Here is a 24,227-nt window from a genome sequence, read left to right as displayed (position 1 = left end):
CATATAAGGCAGTTTCCTATGTTCCTAAGTATGTAGACACCAAGGGGGTTGGCTGTTTGGGACTTGTGGTGTTAGAAACAAGCCTCTAAAACATTGGTCATAGAAGAAGAAGGAACAAGGACAAATAAAAGCACCTTGCAGTCGTCATGTGACAGTTTTGTTTTGTTTTTAAAGAGATCCATTGTAGCTCCATGAAAATATGTGGCCTGCCTTTGTGGCAGGATTTGTTCCCCATGCTCACAGGTGTGTGTCTGTGTTCTATTTTGGGCTTGAATATTTTTTCCTGTTGTCAATATTGGGAACGTTTCAACCTGCGCAGACTGCAGGCAGTCCTGGGGAGCAGGCTTTTTGCTCGGCTCCGGCATCTTTTATTGTCCCCAGTGAGGCTTATTATGTGGCACAATGGATAGAAGAAAATCCATCTCTCCACTTTAAACATGATAAGCCTTTGTCACCTACAATGCAATTAATGCTAAAAATAGACAAGCGCCTGTGATAAGGCAGTGGCTTGAAGGGGATGAGCCACTGCCAAATAACAAAGACTTATCTGGAGGGCCTGAGGAGTCAGCCTCCACTGAGCTGTCAGTTTGCTGATTGCCATTTCTCTGTGAGTTTGATGAAATATTCATGCCTTTGCTCCGCTCGCTCTCCAAGCACTATTGATTTCTTGTATAAACGCTGCTATATTTAGTCTAGACAAATGGAATGTGGGTTGCTGCAGAATAAATTGGATGAAAGGGCTGGGATCTCGCTGTCCGCTTTTCTCTTGGTCTGGGACAATTATTTATAATCAAGGGTAGTTTTTGTAACTTAAGGGTGATTTCTTTTCTCCTTCTTTGCAATTTTGCCTCAGAACAAAAGCCAGGAGTTGGGCAATATCCTTCTGGCAGGTTTAAAAATGCTTGGTATATAAGCTATGCCTTGAGCTTCACGATAGCTGTTTCTGAAAGTTGAAAAAGAGAGAAAACCGATAACTATGTTTGATAATTGTTTGTTGATAGAAAAATGTAAGAGAGACTCAGCATCTTCTATCATCCATATGTTCTTCCCTTAGGCTAGAACATTCCCAAGTGGTTTAAGGGGCTAAAAATATGTATGCAAGCATTATTATTTTAAAAAAGAGCCTTGCATTTATGCAGTACGTTTCTTTTTGAAGAGCCAGAGCACTAATATTATGTTTATATAGTGCTCCGTTTTCCTTGTATTGAACTGTGGCAGTGGAAGAAAAGTGAGTGAAACAAAGAAAGGGGATGTTGATTTTAAGGGATAGGATATTCTTCCAATGCCCACATGCACATACTTCTGATATACGGATCTGGGCAAAGAGACTAACTCATAGTTTTGTTTTCTAAAACACTGTCTGGTATAGTTGGCTGCTCCTGCCCTCTACTGGATCTACTGTGCACCATGGGCCTTATTCTGCTCACAAGAGAAGAGATCATCTTTGTGAAAACAATGCATAAAATTCTAAAGAGTAGATATGTGATATGAATTCATATGTTTTCCAGCTGCCAGGAGAAAGTGTCAAAAACTTTGGGGGATTCCAGAACTGCAGTCTGTAAAACAATGGGCATTTGTTATGTTCTGTGACTCTGGTGCTGTTAGATTAAATGGCATTTTAGGGGACTCTTAAGGGCTACCTCAAAATACCCCACATGTTGGCTTTCCCACTGGCTTTATAATGGTTGTCAGAGCTCCCAGTTCCCACACCATAACCCTATGAGAGGACCTTGCTGTCAACCACAACTAAAGATGGGAGCATCCACACATACCCCATCACCCGCTTCCCAAAGCCATGGTTCCCATTGCCTTCTAGAAACAAAAGGTGATACTGACAAAGAGCCTTAAATTTCCTGTTGCCTCCGTCTTTCAATTTTGTGGGCATACTCTGGACTGTAGGAAAATCTGCAGGAATGAAGTTTCAACTTCATTTAGTCTTGGAAGCCATGCTAAAATTCTCATTCTGACAAGAAATCCCTTCTCTGCCACTGGAAATACAGCACCCAATTCTGAAATCCAGAAATGAATTAATCTTGACAAGCATGGGTTTATGCCTTGTAAATGTTTCCTCGTTTCTCTTCTCATTATTGCCTCCAGAGGTGCCAAGGAGTATTACAGCAGCAATCCCAAACAGAGAGAACACCTCTTATCAACAGAGCAAGCTGCCTTATCTAGACTCAGGCCATTGATGAGGCTTGTCAACACTGATAGGAGCAGTTTCAGCCCTCCAAGGGGTTGAAGCTGGGATGTTTTGTGTGCAAAGCATGAGCAAAGCACTGAGCTGTGAAGTAATGAAAGGCACCCAGGAGCCCACAGAGGTCCCTACCCACCGAGAAGGATGTCCCCTGGAGCCAGCCAGGCAGGCTGGGGCAACCCAATCAGATGGGCTTGGACAAATATTATTATTATTATTATTATTATTATTATTATTATTATTATTATTATAAATTTATTCTGTATGATTTACCTTTCTGGCCTTACCTTCTTCCAGTCAGTCTCTGGCTGGGACTTGTAATCTTCCCTATCTCTGCAATTGTTATCATTAATCATTCAATCGTCCCACAGTCAGAAATGGAGTAGGAGATCATTCCTGTTGCATCTCTGCATGTGTCACTGCTTGGGGTGGCCGAGCACTTGTCTGTTCGCCTTGCAGCAACCATCACAGGAAGGATCTGTGGCTCCGTAGTCCAGTGCATGCAGAAGGTTCATGCTATCCTTCTCATCACCAGGCATGGCAGAGAAAGACCCCTGCTTGAAACTCTGCAGAATCACTGTCAGAATGGACAATATTGAGCCAGATGGACTAAAGGTCAGCTTGGCATAAGTAGCTTCCTATGTTAAATAGCAACCTACATTCTTCTGAAAACCATTGGTGATTTGCGAGCATGCCTTGTTAGTGCTCACAAAGGATGCTCACAAATCCTCAGTGAGTCATCCCTTGCCCTCTCCAAGCCATGGAAATAAATGCTGACGTCCTGTTTCTATTGCTGCCAAAAGGTGACATTCAACAGGCTGTATGACTGACAATAGCTGGTGAATGGCAAATATCATGATTTTATAAAACTGCTATCTGATCTTTCCCCTCCTTCCCCCCTACCCTTTCTGTCCCCCACCCCCCCTTGTATATCAGTGGATGTGAAGTCAGAAGTTCCTGTGGGATTAGAACCTATCACGCCATTAGACCTGCGGACAGATCTCAGGATGATGGTTCCCATGGTGGACCCAATGATACGTGAAAAGCAGCTACAGCAGGAACTGCTCCTGATCCAGCAGCAGCAGCAAATTCAGAAACAGCTCCTTATAGCAGAATTTCAAAAGCAGCACGAGAACCTGACGCGACAGCACCAAGCTCAGATCCAGGAACACATAAAGGTAGCAACATGTTTCTTCTCTTCCCAGATTGCACCATAGCAAGCTAAGTGTTCAAAGACTTCAGGGCATTGTCTCTTGGGATGCCATACAGCAGAATGAAGCTTCAGCTATATAAGCGGCGCATGCGGTGAACGCACACATTTGTTAGCATGTGGATATTCCTCCAAATGTGTTTATAAAAATGTTTGCAGGGGTGCACAACAGAGGGAGCCACCTGAAATTCATGTATTTTGCAGAAATGCATAGTATTCCTAACTGGAATGTTCTGAAAACTTTCCAGCCAATTAGTGAACACATTGAGAGCTGTATCAATCTGCTTTAGAATTGCCTTGTTTCCTTCTCTTTGCTTATGTATGGGGTCACAGATTGATTCAGACATGTATGCACAGAAGACCTTCTTTAAAACACATGGCCATATTTTGCACAGTACTATCTGTATGCAGAAATTCGTCCAGATTTGTAAAAGGTACTCCAAAAAAGAGAAAAGGTGAGATCTTCAGAAGAGTCACCAAAGGCATCCAGTTGTGTTTAGCCCCTAATTGTGTTAGCTTTGACGAGTCTCTTCGTAAAATGCTTGTTAGCTTTGGACTGACTCTGTGCCTGTTAAAATGGAAACAGTTAATGTGACCTTTTTAAGTTAGCTCTGCTGAAGAGAATGAAAAATTAAATAAGGGCCTTTGCTTAAGCAATGCAAGAAAGTCCAAGATGGGCTTTTGCCTCTCATGCTTATAGCTCATGGTGCTTCAGAGCTGTGATTAGTTGGGCATGAAATAATTGCTCTTTGCTTGGTGTGTGAGAAGAGCAACCAGAGCCTTTGGTCACGATGGCAAAAGTGCAAAAATAGCACAAAAAAATGTGCTTACAAAAGAAAAAATCTGGTTATATGGAGATTAAAACATTAAGATAACAATAATTATAGAGCTGTGTCACATTTTATGGCACTTTTCTGGAAAAGAGAAAAATCAGAACACTGGACTGGAAGAGCAAAAGAAATCTGAAGGCAAAGAAGGAAATTACTTTTCTTTTGGCCCTGATCCAGCTAAAGGGGTGCAGCAATCATGTCCCATAATCTGTGCTGCTGGCAGATGTTAAGATTCAGCAGAGATGACTCCACTGCATTTTGGTGGGTTCTGCAGCTGTGGGAGCTCCTGCTGAGCCCACCGAAGGCATGGTGGGGCACACACTACTGCTGGCAGTATCTTCCATTAATGGTAGCTGTCATATGGCCCTGAAATGGGATATGGTGGGTGTGCAGCAGAGCAGGACTGATGGCAGATCCACTGGATCCAATGTCAGACCATTTCCTAGCAAGGGGCCCAGTGAAGACCCTCTACTGCATCAGCCTGAGAGTTGGTACAGCAAGAATAAATAATCTGCTCACCACCACCACCTTCCACCCTGGCCATCAGGAACCACCACCACATTTATGAGTGCTCGCTTAACAATGATATATACTGCCATCAAGTGTATTCTTGATTTACTTGGGAGTAAGTCCTGGTGAAATTGGCTGAGTGCTTCTGAGTCAGCACAGATACAATCCAACTATGAATTCACTTGAAATCAGTGGGACAAGTTAGTCCCGGAGAAAGTAATTCCTGTAGCTTTCAAAGGGACTAATGCACAGATGATTTTGTTTGCTGTAGGACCACGGACTGTAAGTGGGGTGGTGGCTGGGCATGACCACCTCCAGCCTTAAGACTATACTTTCTTATGACTATGTCTTCTTTGCAAGTTACAACAGGAACTCTTAGCCATCAAGCAACAGCAAGAACTCATTGAGAAAGAACAGAAACTGGAGCAACAAAGGCAAGAACAGGAACTGGAAAGGCACCACAGGGAGCAGCTTCCTCCAATCAGAAGCAAAGAAAGAAGCCGCGAAAGTAAGATCTGTTTAGCCAAGGTCCGGTTGAAAAATGCTATCTAACTTCTATTGGCTTGCTCACTACTGCCTCCTCCACCACCTCTGCCCCTCCAGTAAATAACTACATATATAAAAGTATGGTCTGTCAATATAATTCCATTCGGGTCCAGGGCACTTCCAAGTGATTTGTTTATTGTTTATCCTGATTTGTTTGCAGGGAGCTTAGACAATGCTGGCTATTTAATGAGCATTCGTTCCAATTTGTTTGTGGGGAGGCTAGACGATGTTATGCCAAAGCAAGTATTATTCCATACTTCCCAGTGCATTTTCCCATTGTGTTTCTTAATTCTAAAAGTCCAATTTCTCGTGGGTTTGTTGTGCAGGACCTCTCAAACAATTATAAATGTGCAACCTAAATTTGCCACAATTTGATTGAATCCCACCCAAAAATAGCAACAGGCTGGAACTGCCCACATTGTGTGTTCCATTAAAATTCAAAATCATCCCTATTAATTGCATTGCTAATATTTGTATGGAAATGTAAATAGATAGATAGGGCACGGTGATTTTAAATTGACAGTCTTCTATTACTGTGCCTTCTAGGCAAATAAATTTTTTTAAAAAAAGAAACGGCATTACTGGAATGTGATACTCACTAGGGGGAGGCAGATACATATAATTCCCCTCGCAAATGGAATGGGAGTGAAAACTAAGCTGTTTCAGTGCTTCAAAAATATTATTTACATGGGGTAACAATTTATAAACACCAAATGTATTCATTATCCCCCTGGAATTTCTCATTGATAATAAAGTGTGTGCTAATATTTAGCAAAATAGAGAATGTTGTGACATCCTTTAAATATGCTTTTAGCTTATAAGGGAAATTATATAAATTTAGCAGTAGCGTAATGGCATGTTTAAAGTTTTGAAACAAGGTTCTCAGAGACCTGTATTACTTCAGTGATCACAATGACACACATTTCAGAGTGTGTTCCCCTAGTTTATACTGTGCTTTCAAAAACTATCCATAATATTTTTTTAAGTACCCAGGCTCTCATTTTTCTCTAATGACTGCAGTATTTGACATCTTCTCTAAAGAAAGGAAATCAGTGGAAAGGCATTATTTGATACAACTATTGTCTAACACTCATATTTACATTTTTTCTAGCAAAACTGTTGCTTGTGTATGTGCATCTGTTTTTTTTTTAAATGAATTTTGGACACTCTATACAATTAGAAACACAGGAAACAAACCTATTTCTTTTAGGAGCAGTGGCCAGTACAGAAGTGAAGCAGAAACTACAAGAGTTTCTATTGAGCAAATCTGCAACGAAAGACTCTCCAGCCAATGGGAAGAACCATTCCGTTAGCCGGCACCCCAAGCTCTGGTACACGTATGTTTAGCCTTCTGCTATCTTAAACCCTCCCCATCTGATAAAGTGGAAAAGCAAGTTTTAAAAGTTCCAGATTCCAAAATGATAGCAAACTGAGAAAGATGCTGCATATCATCATCTTTGCATCCTAAGGGCTAATGTACCTCTGCTGGATATTGACTTTACTTATAAAAACCTAACAGGTAGTTCCACCAGACGCCTTGTATACTTAGCATTCATCCTGGTTTGCTTGCAAGGTGTTACCTCTCTTCCCCATCAACTGTTCATTCCTTCTACACTTTTCAGAGTATATTCCCATCACATTCCCAACCACAAAAAGTCTGTTTAAGTGGATTTGTTGCAGTAGGGCAACAGAGTGCTCTAGTCCACTTGGATTGGACAAAACTAAATTTCTGGTTTGTGATTGAATACTGTACTTCCCACAAAATAGTGACAGCCTAAAGGGCCCCCTCCCCTTTTAGCTTATTAGAAGTATTTAATTTGTGGAAGTATCATTAGTATAGAATAGGGCTTGATAAAAGCAATAGGGAGACATATTTCCCTATTGAATTTCACATATGCCAACACTCTTTAGTTTTGTAACCAATGTAAACAGCTGTGTTTAACCAAAATGACCACATTCAGGATCAAATTACACAATTTACCACTTGTTCCCATCAACAGGCCTGAGATTCACTATTTTTGCTCAGATATCCTTGAGCAATCTTGAGGCTTTGAATTTGCTTTTTTCTGAATAGTTCATTACAATATTCAGATGATTTTGTTGTTGTTGTTCAAAATGCCAAGCAAGGCATTCAGATTGATATTCTTGTGCAGATTCTTGAGAAAAATGAAAACGGGTGTTTTATTCTACACCTTAATAGGATAAATGGAATAGAATTTGGGGGAAAATGGTTCTCATTTCAACTATAAATGAGTTTCTTGATTAATCTTTGACTGAAGACCAGAATAAATTAGGCTGCTCCTTGACTCTAAAATGTCTTCACTGCCTTTTTCACTTAAAGAAAAAATTGAGTTAGATTGGTGGAATACTAAGTAGGTAAAGGTAAAAACCCTGGATGGTTAAGTCTAGTCAAAGGCAACTCATCTCACTTCAAGCCGAGGGAACCAACATTTTCACTAAGTAGGGCATCAGGTTTGGCACATAGAGAATGTCAGCAAGTATTATTATTATTTTTTGATGCTCAGTTGTCAAAAAGAGGTTTCTCATAAGCAGATATTTCACACCAAATAGGGGACCCAGACTTTCTTTTTCTTCGTAAGAATTTGTTTTGTCCCTAGACTAAAGGAAAACAATACTTTATTTTTAAATAAATAAATAAATTTGTATGCAACCCTTCATTTGAAGCACAGGGCAGTTCACAACATAAAATGAGAATATGAAATATATAATAAGAACAACAAGAAGAACAAAACAAACCACCCAGCCACTCCAACAAACACATTTAATGTTAATCAGCCGAAGGTCTTGTTTTTGCTGATGTTTTTGAGAGAGAGATGTTTTTGCCCGGTGCCCAAATATACGTAATGAAGGTGCCAGGTGAAAATCTTGATATATGCATGCAGCATACATGAGTCAGTCCCTATTAATGATACTGAAATGACTAGTCCAATGGCAAATTTTATCTGCACTGCCATGACACTTCTCTTGTGTGCATTTTATGAATTACCCAGAGAAAAATGTTTGTGAAGTCTGAGCAGTCCATAACTTACTGTGTGTGCCCCTTAGCTATGTGTGCCCCATAATTATGTGTGCCCCATAGGCTTTTTGCACACTTGGAAGAATCAAGCTGCATCTATAGCTTTAACATTTTCTGTAACTTGCATGTATAAATTGTTAATTCACATAACATCAGACATTGCATTGACCATCTGCGTCTTCTGTAGGGCTGCCCACCATACCTCTTTGGATCAAAGTTCTCCTCCCCTTAGTGGAACGTCCCCTTCCTACAAATACACGTTACCAGGAGCACAAGAGGCCAAGGATGATTTCCCGCTTCGAAAAACCGGTGAGTATAATAAACTTACCTTAAATTCCAGCTCGGTTCTGCGTCAAACATTTTTTAACCAATATGAAGCTTAATTTGACGTTCGGATACAATGTGAACGTAAAGGAACATCCAATATCAAAGTTATCTGGGATATATTCACTGACAAAGCTAAAATTTAAACCACCTTCTAATGAAAATATTGCATACCACTAATTTCATGTTTGTATTCTGTTGCATATTTGCATTAGGAGGGCTGATAAACTTTGAATGAGTAGCTCAAAAAAGCTTGTAATGTCCAGGTGCAACCCAAGGTGAGCTCCATTGCCCCATAAATGTTCTTCTGTTCATAAATTTAAGTATTGCAACCATGTGCTTCAATATTGTGCGTGCATGGTATGAATTACTCACACTAAATGCTCAAAGGCAGTTGTTGCTTGTGTTTCAAATGCATAGAAGAGATTAGCAAGACCAGGGGTCAGCAACCTTTTTCAGCCATGGGCCGGTCCACCATCCCTCAGACCATGTGGTGGGCTGGACTATATTTTGAAGAAAAAAATGAACGAATTCCTATGCCCCACAAATAACCCAGAGATGCATTTTAAATAAAAGCACACATTCTACTCATGTAAAAACACGCTGATTCCCAGACCATCCGTGGGCCAGATTGAGAAAACGATTGGGCCGCATCCTGCCCCCGGGCCTTAGGTTGCCTACCCCTGAGCAAGACTTTCTGATCTGTCATCTTTTTTTCCTTTTTCTTTTTGGTCTAGCAATGAAGAAAAATGGGGCAAAAGTAGCAGTTTTTATCAAAATCCAGTATTTTGATAGCTGGTGTGGTGGAGTAGAACCACTCTTCTGACACCGGTGTTGCAGCAGCTTCCAGGATATGGTTGGGGTGGAGCAAGGGAGTCGGGGTTGTGTATACACAAGGGCAGAGCCAATTCCAGTAGTGTGCCTGTGCAGCCCTGATTTTGTCACTACCCTGCCCCAAATGCAGAAATATTTCAAAATTCACACTTCTATGAATTTTGCGATGCAGTTCTTCAAACAAACAGTTTATACAAAAATGCATATTTGTGGGGAGGGGAGAGGTGCACAAAACACGTATATTGGGGAAAATATAAAAAATGCATTTTTTGATAATATTGTTTGTGAAATGTGTTTATTATTCAAAATACATAAAAGAATGTGTTTATTAGGAGAAATTGACACTAAAATGCTGATTACATATATAAAAATGAAGGGGTCCAGCCCAAAGAATGCTATTTCAATTATCTTTTCTCCAGTCTCAATATAATATATAAACATATTATTCCTGCCTGGATTATACTACAGTTTGAACATTTAAATTGCCCCCTCCACCCTTTTTAAAAAATGTATTTCTCTTTTTAAAAAAGCATTATTGATATTTATGAGGTGTAAAATTGTTGATTGGTAAGGCCAAACATTTTCAAACATTTTAACAGTATTGTTCTGGTGCAGCTGTTAATACTTTTACATCTCTGTGGGGGTTTATAAATATTCCTTAATTCAATTCTCATTGTCTGCATAAGAGGGCTACAATATAATTAAAGCCAGATGTTTTCTATACATTATTCCAAATATTTGGGCACGCCATACGTCAGCTACAGAGAAAATGCACAACTACGAGGCTCTTTTTGAAACACAACATATGACATACACAGATGAATAATGAGCTGATCTCATTTTTGGTCACTTCTGTTCTTCTGTTTATGTGACAGGTTTTCAAACTAAAAAAAGAAAGCATAGGCAGAACAGTGAGCTATGTGTTAGGAAAATTCCCATTTTGTTTTACTGCATCTCTTAAGAATTGGTTCGTGTATTGTATGTATCCTGTTTAAGTAAGCAACGCGGGGCCCCTAATTTAAGTGGTCCTAATTTCTGCCCTCAGCTACATATTCACAAAGCTCCCAATGATTGCCTAACAGTTTTAGAGGAAAAAGCAACAGGAACCAGGATGACACGAGTGAAATGACCCTAAACTGATCAGGATGGCTATGGGGCCATCCCTTAGGCAAAAGGGACATTCTGGAGCCTACGACATCCTCCTGGGACCATACCAGACAAAGCTGTCCCATGAGCCACTCATATGTATAGACAGGTTCTTACCCCGCAAATGTTTGACCTTTGTCACAAGAAGTGGTCTTTCCTCTCCCTCCTTTCCCTGTTCTTGGGCTATGAATGGTCAGAGATACTCGTTCTTAGCCAGCAGGTTTGTTGATGCTGACCGTGTGATGTTTTAATCTAATTTTGAGGCTGCTGCTTCATAGGCATTAGCTTTTGTTTTGTCTGTAGTCTTGGGGCGGGAGGGGGGGACAGGGATTCTTACCTACCACAACTGTTAAATTAAACATTAACACACAACTGTCAAACTGTGTGGTTCTGAGTTCACAGCTGTATATTTGGATTGAAAAAAGCTGATTATTTAGGAAGTCTGGTTAAGGACTCCATCCAGTTGCTTTCTACAGCTGAATATATATATAAAATATCACACAAACTGTAAGAGAGGAGATGGGATGGGTAGGTTAGCAATATTTTGACTCAGTCTGGCCTGCGTATGCAATCACAGTAAAAAGTATTGCTCTGTTGATGAGAAGAGGGGAGTTAGGTTGGGAGACAAATAGTTAGTGGATTGTGTAGTGGGGCAGAGCTTTTCCAGCCCCAACATAGCTACCACTTGCTGAGATGGAGATGGAGTGGGGAGGACAGCTAGATACACTGTTGGGAGGACTGAGTTGGCTCTGCTGATGTGTGTGCACAGTCCTTACCTAACCAACCCCTTGATCTGCCCCAGTCATGTCCAGGCAAGCAAAGCCAGTGCCAGGAGGACAGCTCCATAGCTCCATCCTAGCACACCAGCTGCTGCTGCTGCTGCTGCTGCAACTAATTATGCTGACTAGGCCTGTTTCAGAACTCCTCTAGAGCAGTGTTTCCCAACCTTGTGCCTCCAGCTGTTTTTGGACTACAATTCCCATCATCCCTTGCCACTGGTCTTGCTAGTCAGGGATGATGGGAGTTGTAGTTCAAAAACAGCTGGAGGCACAAGGTTGGGAAATACTGCTCTAGAGCACAGACAGGAGTGCTTCTGGTTGGGCTGAGTGTATCAAGTGAATCAAGGGTACCCATCTGAATATGCTTTTGAGGCTAAGAAGGATACTTGGGAACCAGGTGTAGGGGTCAGCTACAGGTTCATGGCCAGGGGTGATGGGAGTTGTAGTTCAGCGAAATCTGGAAGGCTAAAGCTTCCCCACACTTGGTGTATGTGGTTGGAGTTCAAAATGGGCACTGGAATCCAGAAAGGATGAAATTGTATTGCTAACATCTCCCACAGATAAAATGTACTAAGCGTTATATCAGAACTGGCTCTCAGTCTGTACAGTACAAAGCTCGCTTACATCATAGGTAGCATTGCCATTGTATAAAATGACAAATTCCCATTGTATAAAATGCCGAAAGTACTGATTGTTTAGAAACAAAGTGTAACTTGAGATTGATTTTTATATGGTTGGAATAGTGGCGGTCATAATTAGAAGGCATTTTCTGAAAATATTGAACTCTCTTCTCAAGTGCCTGGTGAAATATTGCAGAGTAGAGAATCAGATTTATACATTTGCCTTAGATTTCTTCTTCCCAGACAGTGTCTAATAATTAGTCTCCCTTTTTTGGGAAACTCAAACAACTTTACATATTTTTGACATGTGGAATACATGCTTGTTCTGCATTTTTTTCCCCATCCCCGTTCTGCTGATCAAACTGTACCCCATTGGTAGCACATATTCCCACATGTTGCAAGGCAGCCTTCCACAGCCTTATGCCCTCCAAAGGTTTTCAACTACAATTCCCATAATTCCTGACCATTGGCCATGACGGCTCAGGCTGATGGGGGTTGTAGTCCAAAACCTGTGGAAAAAACCAGGTTGGGAGAGGCTGTTGTAGGTTCTCCAGTTACTTCCTCATGATACTACTAGCATTAGTGAACAATAGTGATTCCTCCAATGTGAGGCCAGCATGCAGCTTGATAATTACTCTTCACTGGGTCAGGTGGGGAAAGGATCAACTTCCTCAGGAAACTGCATAATTTGAGGTTCTGATGCATAATTTGAGGTTCTGATGGACCACTATGACAGATCTGCAAAAAGAAAGGTAGATGCAGGACTAGTGAACTGTGCAACTCCAAATCTCCATAAAGCTACATGAGAACCAGGGGAATCTTATTATACAAACTGGCCCATGAAGGAGTTTTCTCCAATAAGAACTCCCATCACTCTGAGAGTGCAGGAAGTCCTAGGACTTCATAGTTGTGGCCGTAGTAGTCAAGACCTCTGAAACAGATTATTTAGGTTGTTGAACAAAGATATATTTGAAGTTACAAAGAAGCACACTTAACATTGGATATGTGATCAGGCCTGTGATTAGAGGTTCCTGCTGCCAAGTAGCATGTCTTGGCTAAAGCCGAAAGCTCTAAGTATTTCAGAGCTATTTATGAATAACAGCACTAGCTTTATAGTTCTCTCTTGATTTTCTCATGGGAAAGTAATATAAATGAGAGTGATTCCTCCCAGTTGGATTTCACTGTTAGCAATGCAAATCATGCCAAAATTGTACATAATTCCCTTCCAAAGGAAAGGAAATAGCATTTCAATGGTTTTCCTCAGTGTCTCATTGACTTATGGTGGTATACAATTAATTCTGCTAAATTACTCTACCAGATGGAAGGTTTTACATTGTGTATGAAGCTAATTAAGTTTTGCTGTTGTTATAACTCCAGATAGAAAGGACCAAATCTTAATGTGAGCTTATTTTAATCAACTTTCTTAGTGAGGCAAATCCTCAGGTACTATGAAAAGTTAGCATTTTTCCTCCCCCCCGCAGCCTTTCTTATATTTAACACACTTATGCCCCACCTTTATCTACAAGGAGCCAAAGACAACATACCTCCCTCAATTTAGCCTGTTAACCTTGTGAGGTAGGTTGTGCTGCCCTGACCCAAGGTCGCCAGAGAAGCTTCATGGCTGAGTGGGCATTTGAGCCTAGCCTCATTATGCCATAATGGGTCTCATTATGCAGATAACAGTGTTGCACTTTCCAAACAAAACAAACAACAACAGGCAAATTTTATTTTTATTTTGTACACCAGTTGTGGTTCCTCCCCCCTCCCTCTCTGGATGTACCACAAAGTTCTGTACTCATATCACCTTTCTTAAATATATTGTCACAAATTATGGTATCACTGAGAAATTGGGGCATGTCACAATAAAAAGCGCCATGGCCAGATTTAGTAATTTGGACATTTATGGTCCTGTTTTTTTAAGTACACCCTACGGGCTAAATGTTTCAATTATAATATCTTAAGCAATGACAAAAGGTTGTTTTCCAAAACTCTAGTTTCTTATATATGAGTGTATGGCCTGGAGATAAAGGACTTGCTCACTATGACTAGATATATTCAGAGCACAATCTGTACCCTCAAAGAATCCAGGAAGTTGTAGTTTCTCCCTCATAGAGCTAAAATTCTCCACACCCTTAATAAACTACAGTTTGCAGGATTCTTTTTTGTACACCAACTAAATAGTATACCTTCCTGATGAGGTTCATTAAGTAATGATCTGCAATTCGATACAAAGACCTGTTTTGTTGCTGGGATCTTATGAGAATGATAGTCTGTTATCTGTCAGAATCCAATCTTTATAAAGCATTTCCCAGCACAAATAAGAGAAATCCCTGTCCCAGTCTCCCAGCCTTTTACACGTACCAGACAATGGAGAAGATATTTCAAAGATATTTATGGGCTTCTACTGTCAATTTCTAAAGGGACACAGGAGACACTGTGGTCTAAACCACAGAGCCTAGGGCTTGCCGATCAGAAGGTCGGCGGTTCAAATCCCCGTGACGGGGTGAGCTCCCGTTGCTTGGTCCCAGCTCCTGCCAACCTAGCAGTTCAAAAGCACGTCAGAGTGCAAGTAGATAAATAGGTACTGCTCTGGCGGGAAGGTAAAGGCGTTTCCGTGAGCTGCTCTGGTTCTCCAGAAGCGGCTTAGTCATGCTGGCCACATGACCCAGAAGCTGTATGCCGGCTCCCTCGGCCAATAAAGTGAGATGAGCACTGCAACCCCAGAGTCGGTCACGACTGGACCTGACAGTCAGGGTTCCCTTTACCTTTACCTTACTGTCAATTTCTCCATGTTGCAGATGCCCTCCTCCCCAAATCAAGGTCATGGTTAGGTTCAAGGTGATGGTTTTGATGTATGAAGCCCAATACAGATTGGAAGCAGGATACCTGAAAGTTTATCTCACCCCTTCTATACCCAGTCCATCACTGTGCAGTTGAGGGCCACCTGCAGATGCCATCTTATTGGGAGGTCCATTCCACACAGGAATTGGTGCTTAGCATTTTGGCACCTCCCGTTGCATATTAGACATGAGCTATTTCTGTTGTCTTTTCAGCATCTGTTGATGACCTTCCTCTTTTCAACAAGCATTTTAAATTGAGATTCTTCCCAGTCTGCCTCTGTACTGGAATTGTTTTAAAGGGATATATATATATATATATAATCATTTGTTGTCTGCCTCCCTGCAAGATATGCATTCAATAAATAAACAAAAACCAAGGTACTGTTTGAAACAGTCATGCTACATTCTAGTCCAGTTGTCCTAGGTATATTGAGAACATATTCAGGACAGGGGTAGGCAACATTCAGTCCTCCAGATGTTCTGGACTTTCATTATCCCCAGCCAACATGGCTAATGGTGAGGATTACAGTCTAAAAACATCTGTGGGTGGGGACGCCATGTTGCTTACTCTTATTCTAGGTGTTTTCTCTCATTTGGTAAGGTTTTTAATTTCTTTCCTTTCTTCCAGCAAGGGGTGAGGTAGTAATCTGATTTCTACCCCTGTTGTGAAATAGTTTTCATTTAAATAACGATGCTTCATCTTTAATGGAAGTAGTTTATCTTTTCCACTGGAGCATAAATTCAGTCCTCCACAGAAAGGCGGTCTTGTGTTTATGCTATTGATTGAAATGCAGAGTGCGATGGGGAGGTGGATAAAAATAGAAAGGCAATCAAAGCAGTTGGGCACGAAAACACATTCAGAGGCAAGTGGGACTTCTCCCTAGTGAAATGGTGAGGAGCTTTTTCTTCGGGCCCTGAAGAGTACATCCCATCATTCAGGCACCAATATGGAAAACTTCAGCAGTTGGAGGAACATGGAGACCTATAAATAGAATATAACCCTACAAGTAAATTGAGTCGAAGCCAGAGATGACTTCACTGCAAATTGTAATTGTTGTCAGGTGGGAGTATAGGTTGAAAGAGAGAAGAAGAGAGAGAAACAACTTGGTGATAATGCAGTGCCTTTGCATGCTAATAGGGCAGGTTTTCTTAGGGAGCAGGTATTTGTTGTGAAAACATTAAAAACAGAACTGCTTTAAAGTCACTGGTGAAATGAAGCACTTTTAACAGGTCATTTCTGTTGAAAGGTGATGAACTAGGTGTGACGTGGGAGATGTCTGATCAGACTGCCAATATTGTTTTCTGTCCTTACAAGGAGCTGTGGGGAAGAGAGTTGGCATTGGGATCTTGTCTTGGGTAACATCTCCCTTGCTGTTTCTTCCATTGGAATCCTCCCTGAAGTTAGCATTAACCATGGGAGGGTGGAAGAAAAGTACTCATCTTGTATTTAAGAGCTTAGTGGATCAGGCCAATAGCCACTGAGTCCTGGATCCCCTTTTCACAGTGGCCAACCAGATGCCTCTGGGAAGCTTGTGAGCAGGTTGCAAGCATGAGAGCCCTCTCCCCTTCTGCTGTCTCCAGCAATTGGTATTCAGAAGCACACTGCCCCGGACTGTGGAGGCGCAGCATAGCCATCACTGCCAGTAGCCACCACCAGTTGCCTTTTCCTCTTCTCCCCCACCGACACAGTTAATAGTCATGTGTCAGGGAAATGGTTATGTCGGGGGAGGATTACAGTGGTAGCTCAGGTTACAGAGGCTTCAGATTACATATGCTTCAGGTTACAGATTCCGTTAACCCAGAAATAGTACCTCGGGTTAAGAACTTTGCTTCAGGATGAGAACAGAAATTGTGCTCTGGCAGCCTGGCAGCAGCAGGAGGTGTGAGTGTTCATTAGCTAAAGTGGTGCTTCAGGTTAAGAACAGTTTCAGGTTAAGAATAGACCTCCGGAATGAATTAAGCACTTAACCTGAGGTACCACTGTAAACTCCAGTTACCTGGGACCAGAAATCAGAGCCAGATCTCCATCTTGCAAATGCTTTAGCCCAAAGAAAAACACATCAAGAGAAATTATCGTAGACCCCCTATTTACCCATTAGTTTCCCCCTTAGGGCAGGGATGGAGAACCTGTGGCCCTCCAGATGTTGCTGGACTCCAACTTCCATCTTCCCCAACCATGGGGCATATTGGCTAGAGCTGATGGGAGTTCAACAGCAGCTGGAGGGGCACAGGCTGCCCGTCCCTGCCTTACAACCCTGAAACGGTGCTTACGGAAACACCAGGAGCAGTATGAATGGACAAGTGCAGGGCTACCTAGGATTTAAAATAATAAACATATTGTTAGCATTTTTTAAGATGAGAAGCTGCTTTGAGATTACAGGAATCTCTCATGTTGTTAGCTGGCATATAGCACTGTGTCTGACGAAGGGCTATTACTTGAAATGCATCAGGCATTTTTAAAATAAATCATTATTTCGCATCTTGGAGTTTGACTCCCCCCTTTTTTTTGTTCATATGTGACCTCTGACATGAATTTAGTACCTGGCCTCTAGTCAAGCAGAGGACTCCATCCATTAAATAATGTTGCTCTGCCTGACAGGATGTTCTGAAGGTGAATACAGTTTAAAAAAAAGTTGGAGACTAAAACATGCTTATGAATAAATACTATTTATAACTGATATCCTACTGTGCCGTTGACTTGCCGACTTGCTTATGATTTAAGAGGGAGAAAAACTATTTCTTCCCACTTCCTGACCTCTAGCTTTCTGTATCATAAAGATGTATTTTGTTGTCATTCCCAGCCTCCGAGCCCAACTTAAAAGTTCGCTCCAGATTAAAACAAAAGGTGACGGAAAGGAGAAGCAGCCCTTTACTCAGGAGAAAGGATGGAACCGTCGTCTGCTCCTTCAAGAAAAGATTGTTTGAGGTGACAGGTAATGAAAGACTGGACCGGAGAGATCCTGTTTGCATTTGGAGAGAAATATCATCTTTATAAATGAGCATGTTTATTAAGTCCATACTAGAGTAATATCTTTACTGAGACAACCAAATTGTCATAGAGTAGTGTGCAAGCTTTTGAGTTCACCAGAACTCTTCAGCAGGCTATATGTTGAAACTTGTAGAGGGAGTGGCTGGTGTGGTGGGCCATGGATCTACTTCCTGGGATGGTGCAGGGGTGAGGCAAGATGGTGATGATGGCACAGCTGGGCAGCCACTGGTGGAACCAATACAGCTCTGCTACCATTGAGGCCACACACATCTCGCCACTGCCCTTTTCTGTTCCCTCACTGTCCCAGGAAGCCACAATGACACTGTTGTTGGAAGAGCAGTTTCACACCACCACACTGGCCACTCCTGGCAAAAAAAAAAAAAAAAGGTTTTGGATGTTTGTCAAACCAGCCATGTGTGCATCTGGTAAGTTTAAACATCTAGCCTGGTAAAGGGTTCTGGGGAACGCAAAAGCTTGTGTACTATTTACGTTTTGGTGGACCCCACAAAGATATTGTCCTAATAAGGACTTTGGGATTTTTCTTCCAGGCTACCATGGCTACCTTTACTCTTTGCCCTGTGTTGTGTAAATTAAATCAGATGATGCAGATAATTTACAAAAGTCAGTCCAAATGATACATATCTTAAAGTTGATGCTGAGGAGAACTCTATGTATTCAATTCTTCTGATGTTAATGAAAATCTTTCTTTTTTCTTTTTGCAAAATCAGAGTTTGCACAAAACTAGGTTTCTAGTTGTTATTGTTATTGTTTTTTGAGCTCTGTGTCCTTTTCTAAAGGTTCTTTTCTAAAGGTTGTAGTGTTAACTGAAATGTGTGACATCTCAGACAGATGGACAAAATAAACAGTGGTCATCTTTGTTCTTTATTCCTCTGGAAAAATTAACACTACATCCCATAAGATACACAGTCAGGGTTGTTGAGTTTGATGAGGGGAAATGAACTATTTTAAATGAAAGGATTTAATCCTTTGTATAGATGAGAAAATTTTCAAATCAGTTTTTTAAAAAAGAATCCCTTCCTTTGTATGAAATGCTGGGGTTCACTGTAATATGATTTAAAAATGTGTAAATTTAACAGAGGTACTACAACTGAAGGTATAAATGTAGGTTTTTTAGGGGGGGCCTGAACTACCCCTAAAGTGTCAGGAATAGGCGTGAAAGAGAGAGAGAGATAAAATGGGCAACAATAAATGAGTAGAAAATGAGCTGGTCTTTTTACTTGCTTTTCAGTGTAAAGTTTGCATTAATATTGATAGTAAGGGTGATATTTTTACTGACTGACCACATGGATCCAAGTTCAGCAACTGTTGTTTTCCTCAGCTGCAATAAGGAGCTCACATCTTTAAACAGTTGTGTGATATATTAGTGAAAACTGCCCTTTATTCTTTAGAAAGCATGCAGAAATGTACTGCATCAAAACAAAATAAGATATAACCATGAAAACGCCACGTTAAGATGTTTTAAGCTTCATGCTTTCCCCCAGAGTTCACTGACAGAGATGCACTGCCAATGAGGTATTGTTTTTTATTAGTTACTCATATAAAGGCTGGTTCACAACTGAAGTCCTCCAGGGGTTTATCCAAACAGCCTAGGAATGGCAGTAGGCCTCATGAATTGATGACATGTTATTATGACCTTTGAGTGTCCAGTATCTCTGTCATGCTGATCTCTCACAGAGGCAGCAGAGAATGCAGCCAAAGGTACTTCCTTTTCCTTTACTCATTAGTAACTCCCTTTCAGTATTTTCCTGCTGCTGAGTAACTTGCTATCTCTGAGGCAGCAGTGAGAGGGGGTAGAATTGCCCGAGTTATAAATTGTCCCCTTTGTCTATTGGAAGAATCATGGAATTGATTCTGAGAGTGAATAAAAATATAACTTAGTTGTCTTATATTATATGTCACCCTTATATTATATTCCTTTGAGAGGAAGAGCAGGAAGTAGTACTAGTAGTAGTAGTAGTAGTAGTAGTAACACACAGTTTGCTGTAGCTGATATTTCCGAAATACTATGTGTACTTATTTTTATTTCTTCTTTCCACCCCCAGAATCATCAGTCAGTAGCAGTTCACCAGTTTCAGGTCCCAGTTCACCAAGTAATGCCCCTGCTGGGAATACAGAGAACGACACCTCAGTGTTGCCAATGAATTCCCAAGCTGAGGTAAGACCAGAATCCCTTCATTGGCCTGGGAATCATTTCACCAGCTTTGGGAGGGCCCTCTGCATGGAGTCCTCTGGTCCCCCCTCCTAGTGGGGGGCACCCAGTGGGATGTGCATGTTAGCCTGTTCCCTTCCTCTCCTACATGTTTTCAACTAGCGTAGGAATGAGTAAGCAACCTTACTGATGGATAAGAGCGGGAGGAGGTTGGTAACCCTCCAATGGTGGTCACCGCTGAAATTTCCCAGTTTTGTAATGTTACCCTGTGGGCAATTACTAGGGTAGCTGCCCTGAGCTCTTTGAGTGCTGGCCTAGGGGAAGGGCAGCAACAACAGTAGACCCTCATCAGCTTCTTAAGGATATTGTCTGCTGACCACCAATCCTGCTATCTCAAGCTGCCTTGATCAGCTCTTTTGGACCAGTAGGCAATAACAATAGAAGTGGCACCTGGGAACACTGCTTGGAGACTGCAACAGAACTCTATTTTCCTGATTTAACTTATTTCGAGAAGTGTATCCCATCTTTTTGCTCATGACAAAATCTTTCAAAGTGGCTTACAAAAATTGAAATACACATTAACATTCAATAAAATTTGAAATGCACGCATACACAAAACTTGTGTCAGCACATTAACCTCTGGGAACCATACAGGTAGGTGCAGTTCTCCCCATGCTATCCCTTTAAAGGGAGAGAGGACAATGAGAAATAGAATGGGGAAGACTGGTAGACCAATTATCAAATGGAGTAGTGAAAGGATGCACGTCCCCTGCAGAGACACTTCTGCATAATTCGCTGGTGCTGACATGCCTTTTGAATGGTGTGCCTATAAAAGTGGAAGGCGGGGCAAGAGCCTCTTAGTGGGAGGAGCTTGTGAACAATCCTAAAAGATATATGTCTTGTGGGATTTACGCCAGCCTGGTTGCGAGTTTTCACCTTCCCTGATGAAAATGATCAAATTCCTCTAGTCTCTGGGTATGCGCCATTGTTTTCACCAGAGCAATATTGGAACAAGCTATGCCACTGACCTAATGCTCAAACATTAGAAGAACGGCAAAGGAAGAAAGGGACCGGAAGTGGGAAAGTAGATTGGGAGGGGTTACATATAGAAGGGACTTAAGGTGGTTATAGCCAAAAGGGACTCGCGGGGGGGATGACTCATAATCATCAGCTGACCTGCATGCACACACATGCTCCCTCTTTCTACCATTTCCTTGATCTAGGTATAGCTGTCATGTCCAAGAAGGTCATTCAAAAATGCAGAAATAATACTTTGTGTTAGCATGGTCTGATGGTATATAAATATGTGCACATGGAACTAAAGAGCAGCTCACACAACCACAATGAACAAGTTTCCAGCATGTGGCAAAGTGCTCAGATGGCTGGCCAGCTCCTCACTTAACTTGCATGCTACACTATTTCTGGTAGCTAGTGGTGTTGTCCTGACTGTGAGTTGGGCCGAAAGTTGGGTGCAAAGTTTAAACTATGACAAAATCAGTACATGTCAAGCTGGTTGGGGATACACTCAAGCCATATTCTCAGTCAGTTTGGTGATTTTTGTTATATGTAACAGGGCCTTAAATGAGAAATCTAAGAATACTGGTGTCTAATACTGCACAGTAGCAGATAGGGGCAGTTTTAGACAACGTCACAGATGCTTAAGTCAGATGTTATGATCAGAGATGAGGGAAAAATTAGATTCAGTTCACCTTTAAAGATGAAACTTTGAGTAACAGTATGCCAACTGGAACACAGCCATGCTTCAAAATTTGCACTTCCATGAATTTTACAATGCAAGTAATGTGTACAGAAATGCATATATTGGGGTAAGATGTGCATTAAAATGCATATATTAGTGAAAACAGCATACAAAATGTTTGCATTATATTAGGAAAAATTGCTTTGCAAAACTATAGGAAAAATATCAGGAGCAGTTCACACTAAAATGAACTAAAAGTGGATTTTCATGGGGAGTTTGCAAAAGATCACAGACTGATGTGGAAATATGGAGAACTGAACTTGAGACTGGAATCTGAAACTGACATATTTGCTCTTCCTTAGTTGTGATGCATAGCAGTAAAATATTTCTGATATAAATTTGAGCCTCCAATTGAGCAGAACACGAAATGAAGAATATAGAAATATTTTTTAATACGGCTGCCTTGGGGGCACACAAGCTTTTAGTGTGCGGAGAACATCAGAAAACCTAGATTTGGAGCATGCAACTCAAAAATATATATACAATAACTGACACATAGCCAGAGCTGCATACAACCAATTTAGCCCAAATTACTTGGATTTCAGCCAGTTTAGTACTTTGACTTTACTGAGTTGTGGTTCATGTTGGTAATTTCCTGTCTAGATTAAACGTATTGTTTGTTATCCTGCAGTACATACTGAAAAGCAGTAAAATAATTTGTCTGGTTACTCTCTGGAAGTTTATTGTAGCAAGTGTTCTGTTTTTAAGTATAAATGTACTATAGTAATCTTATTACAGCACATCTGTAAAGAGAGGGGCATTGGCATCACAGTCATCACTAGCTGGTAGTGAGAAAGCTTCTCTTTTACTTACTTAGTAAGCTAAGCAGTTGGCTCCTTATCTCTCTCGCCCTGACCTAGCCACTGTGATCCACGCGACGGTCACCTCCAGACTGGATTATTGTAACTCGCTCTACGTGGGGCTGCCCTTGAGACTGACCCAGAAACTCCAGCGGGTGCAGAATGCCGCGGCGAGACTCCTTACGGGGTCTTCGCTGCGAGATCATATCCATCCGGTATTATACCAGCTGCACTGGCTCCCGGTGGAGTACAGGATCAGGTTTAAGGTGCTGGTTCTCACCTTTAAAGCCCTATACGGCCTAGGACCCTCGTACCTACGGGACCGCCTCTCCTGGTATGTCCCACAGAGAAATTTACGGTCTGCAAATAAAAACATCCTAAAGATCCCAGGCCACAGAGAGGTTAGGCTGGCCTCAACCAGAGCCAGGGCCTTCTCGGCCGCGGCTCCAATCTGGTGGAACGCTCTGTCACAAGAGACTAGGGCCTTGCGGGACCTGACATCTTTCCGCAGGGCCTGCAAGACAGAGCTGTTCCACCAGGCCTTCGGTCAGGGCGCAGCCTGACCCCCCTCCTCTGGCAATCGGCAATCTACACAGAATTTGCTTGATGGTTGCCATTAATTTGATTTTAATTTGATTTACTTAATTTTTATAATGAATGTTTTTAGAATGTCGGATTATTTGATTGTTAGCCGCCCTGAGCCCAGCTCCGGCTGGGGAGGGCGGGATATAAATAAAATTTATTATTATTATTATTATTATTATTATTATTATTATTATTATTATTAGAGGAATGTACATGTTCAAATGTGTGGCCTTTAAAATAGAGTTAAAGCATACTTTCCCCCAAACACTATAATTTTTCTCGCATGCAATTTTTTTATGTATATACCTGCAGCCTTCAAATAAGTTCTTAATACTTGCTTTGTTCATTTATTTCAAGTATGGATAACCCAAACTTCACCCACCCACCCTGTGGTGGGTGGGGGGCTGCAACAGATGCCCCAGCTTCATCATAGTGGGTGGTAGTAATATAACCCCTATATAAGATGTTGGTGGCTTTCCCCCAAAGTGGCATATCAAAGACAAAACCCAAAGCAATCCCACCTTCTGCATTAGCCAGCAGCACTTGGGATATAGCAGTAGATGTGCCATGTTGTTCCTCTATATCCCCTCGTTAGGATTGCCCTGTTAAGCAGACAAACGAGGTCTTAACCTAGCACCAATTATTTGCTTTACTGAATGTTTTAATTCTGGATGTATTTAATGCTATGATGGTACTGCTGTATTGTGTATTTTAATTATGTGTGGCTATCTTATAATTGATTTTATGCTTGTCAGCTGCTTAGAAGCCACTTCGGCCTGCCATCAGTATATTAATTAATTAGTTAATTATAAAGGGAAAGTGTGTTAAATTGCTGTTCTCATGTCTAACAGCATCAGCTGCTTACTGTACTAGATCTGTTCTTCCCCTCCAGTTGTACCCAGTTCCATAATCTCTTTGTAGAGATACATAGCTTTGTTTATTGTAAAATAGCAACAATAGCAGCAGCTTGAATAGATGCCTCTTCCACTAAAATCTTCACACTTTTCCTTACCGTAGATGTACAAAGGCAAGTGGGTGACACAACCTTCCCCAA

At 41.3% G+C, this 24,227-nt stretch overlaps 1 protein-coding gene across 6 annotated transcripts in view; it reads left to right on the top strand.

Moving 5' to 3' along the window:
* HDAC9 (histone deacetylase 9) overlaps positions 1-24,227 on the top strand; it is a 427,895-nt gene that overhangs the window by 198,017 nt on the left and 205,651 nt on the right. For 5 of the 6 annotated variants that reach the window (XM_081883158.1, XM_081883159.1, XM_081883157.1 and 2 more), the window contains 6 exons: positions 3,131-3,372; positions 5,105-5,252; positions 6,501-6,627; positions 8,515-8,636; positions 17,672-17,803; positions 19,923-20,035. In XM_081883158.1, coding sequence (XP_081739284.1) covers positions 3,131-3,372; positions 5,105-5,252; positions 6,501-6,627; positions 8,515-8,636; positions 17,672-17,803; positions 19,923-20,035 — 884 coding nt within the window. The remainder of the gene's footprint in view (positions 1-3,130; positions 3,373-5,104; positions 5,253-6,500; positions 6,628-8,514; positions 8,637-17,671; positions 17,804-19,922; positions 20,036-24,227) is intronic. The other variant, XM_081883162.1, reaches the window with a different exon arrangement.

The sequence above is a fragment of the Podarcis melisellensis genome, assembly GCF_964234715.1.
Source record: "Podarcis melisellensis genome assembly, chromosome: 12".
Classification (NCBI taxonomy): Eukaryota; Metazoa; Chordata; class Lepidosauria; order Squamata; family Lacertidae; genus Podarcis; species Podarcis melisellensis.
This window is presented reverse-complemented; position numbering and strand designations above follow the sequence as displayed.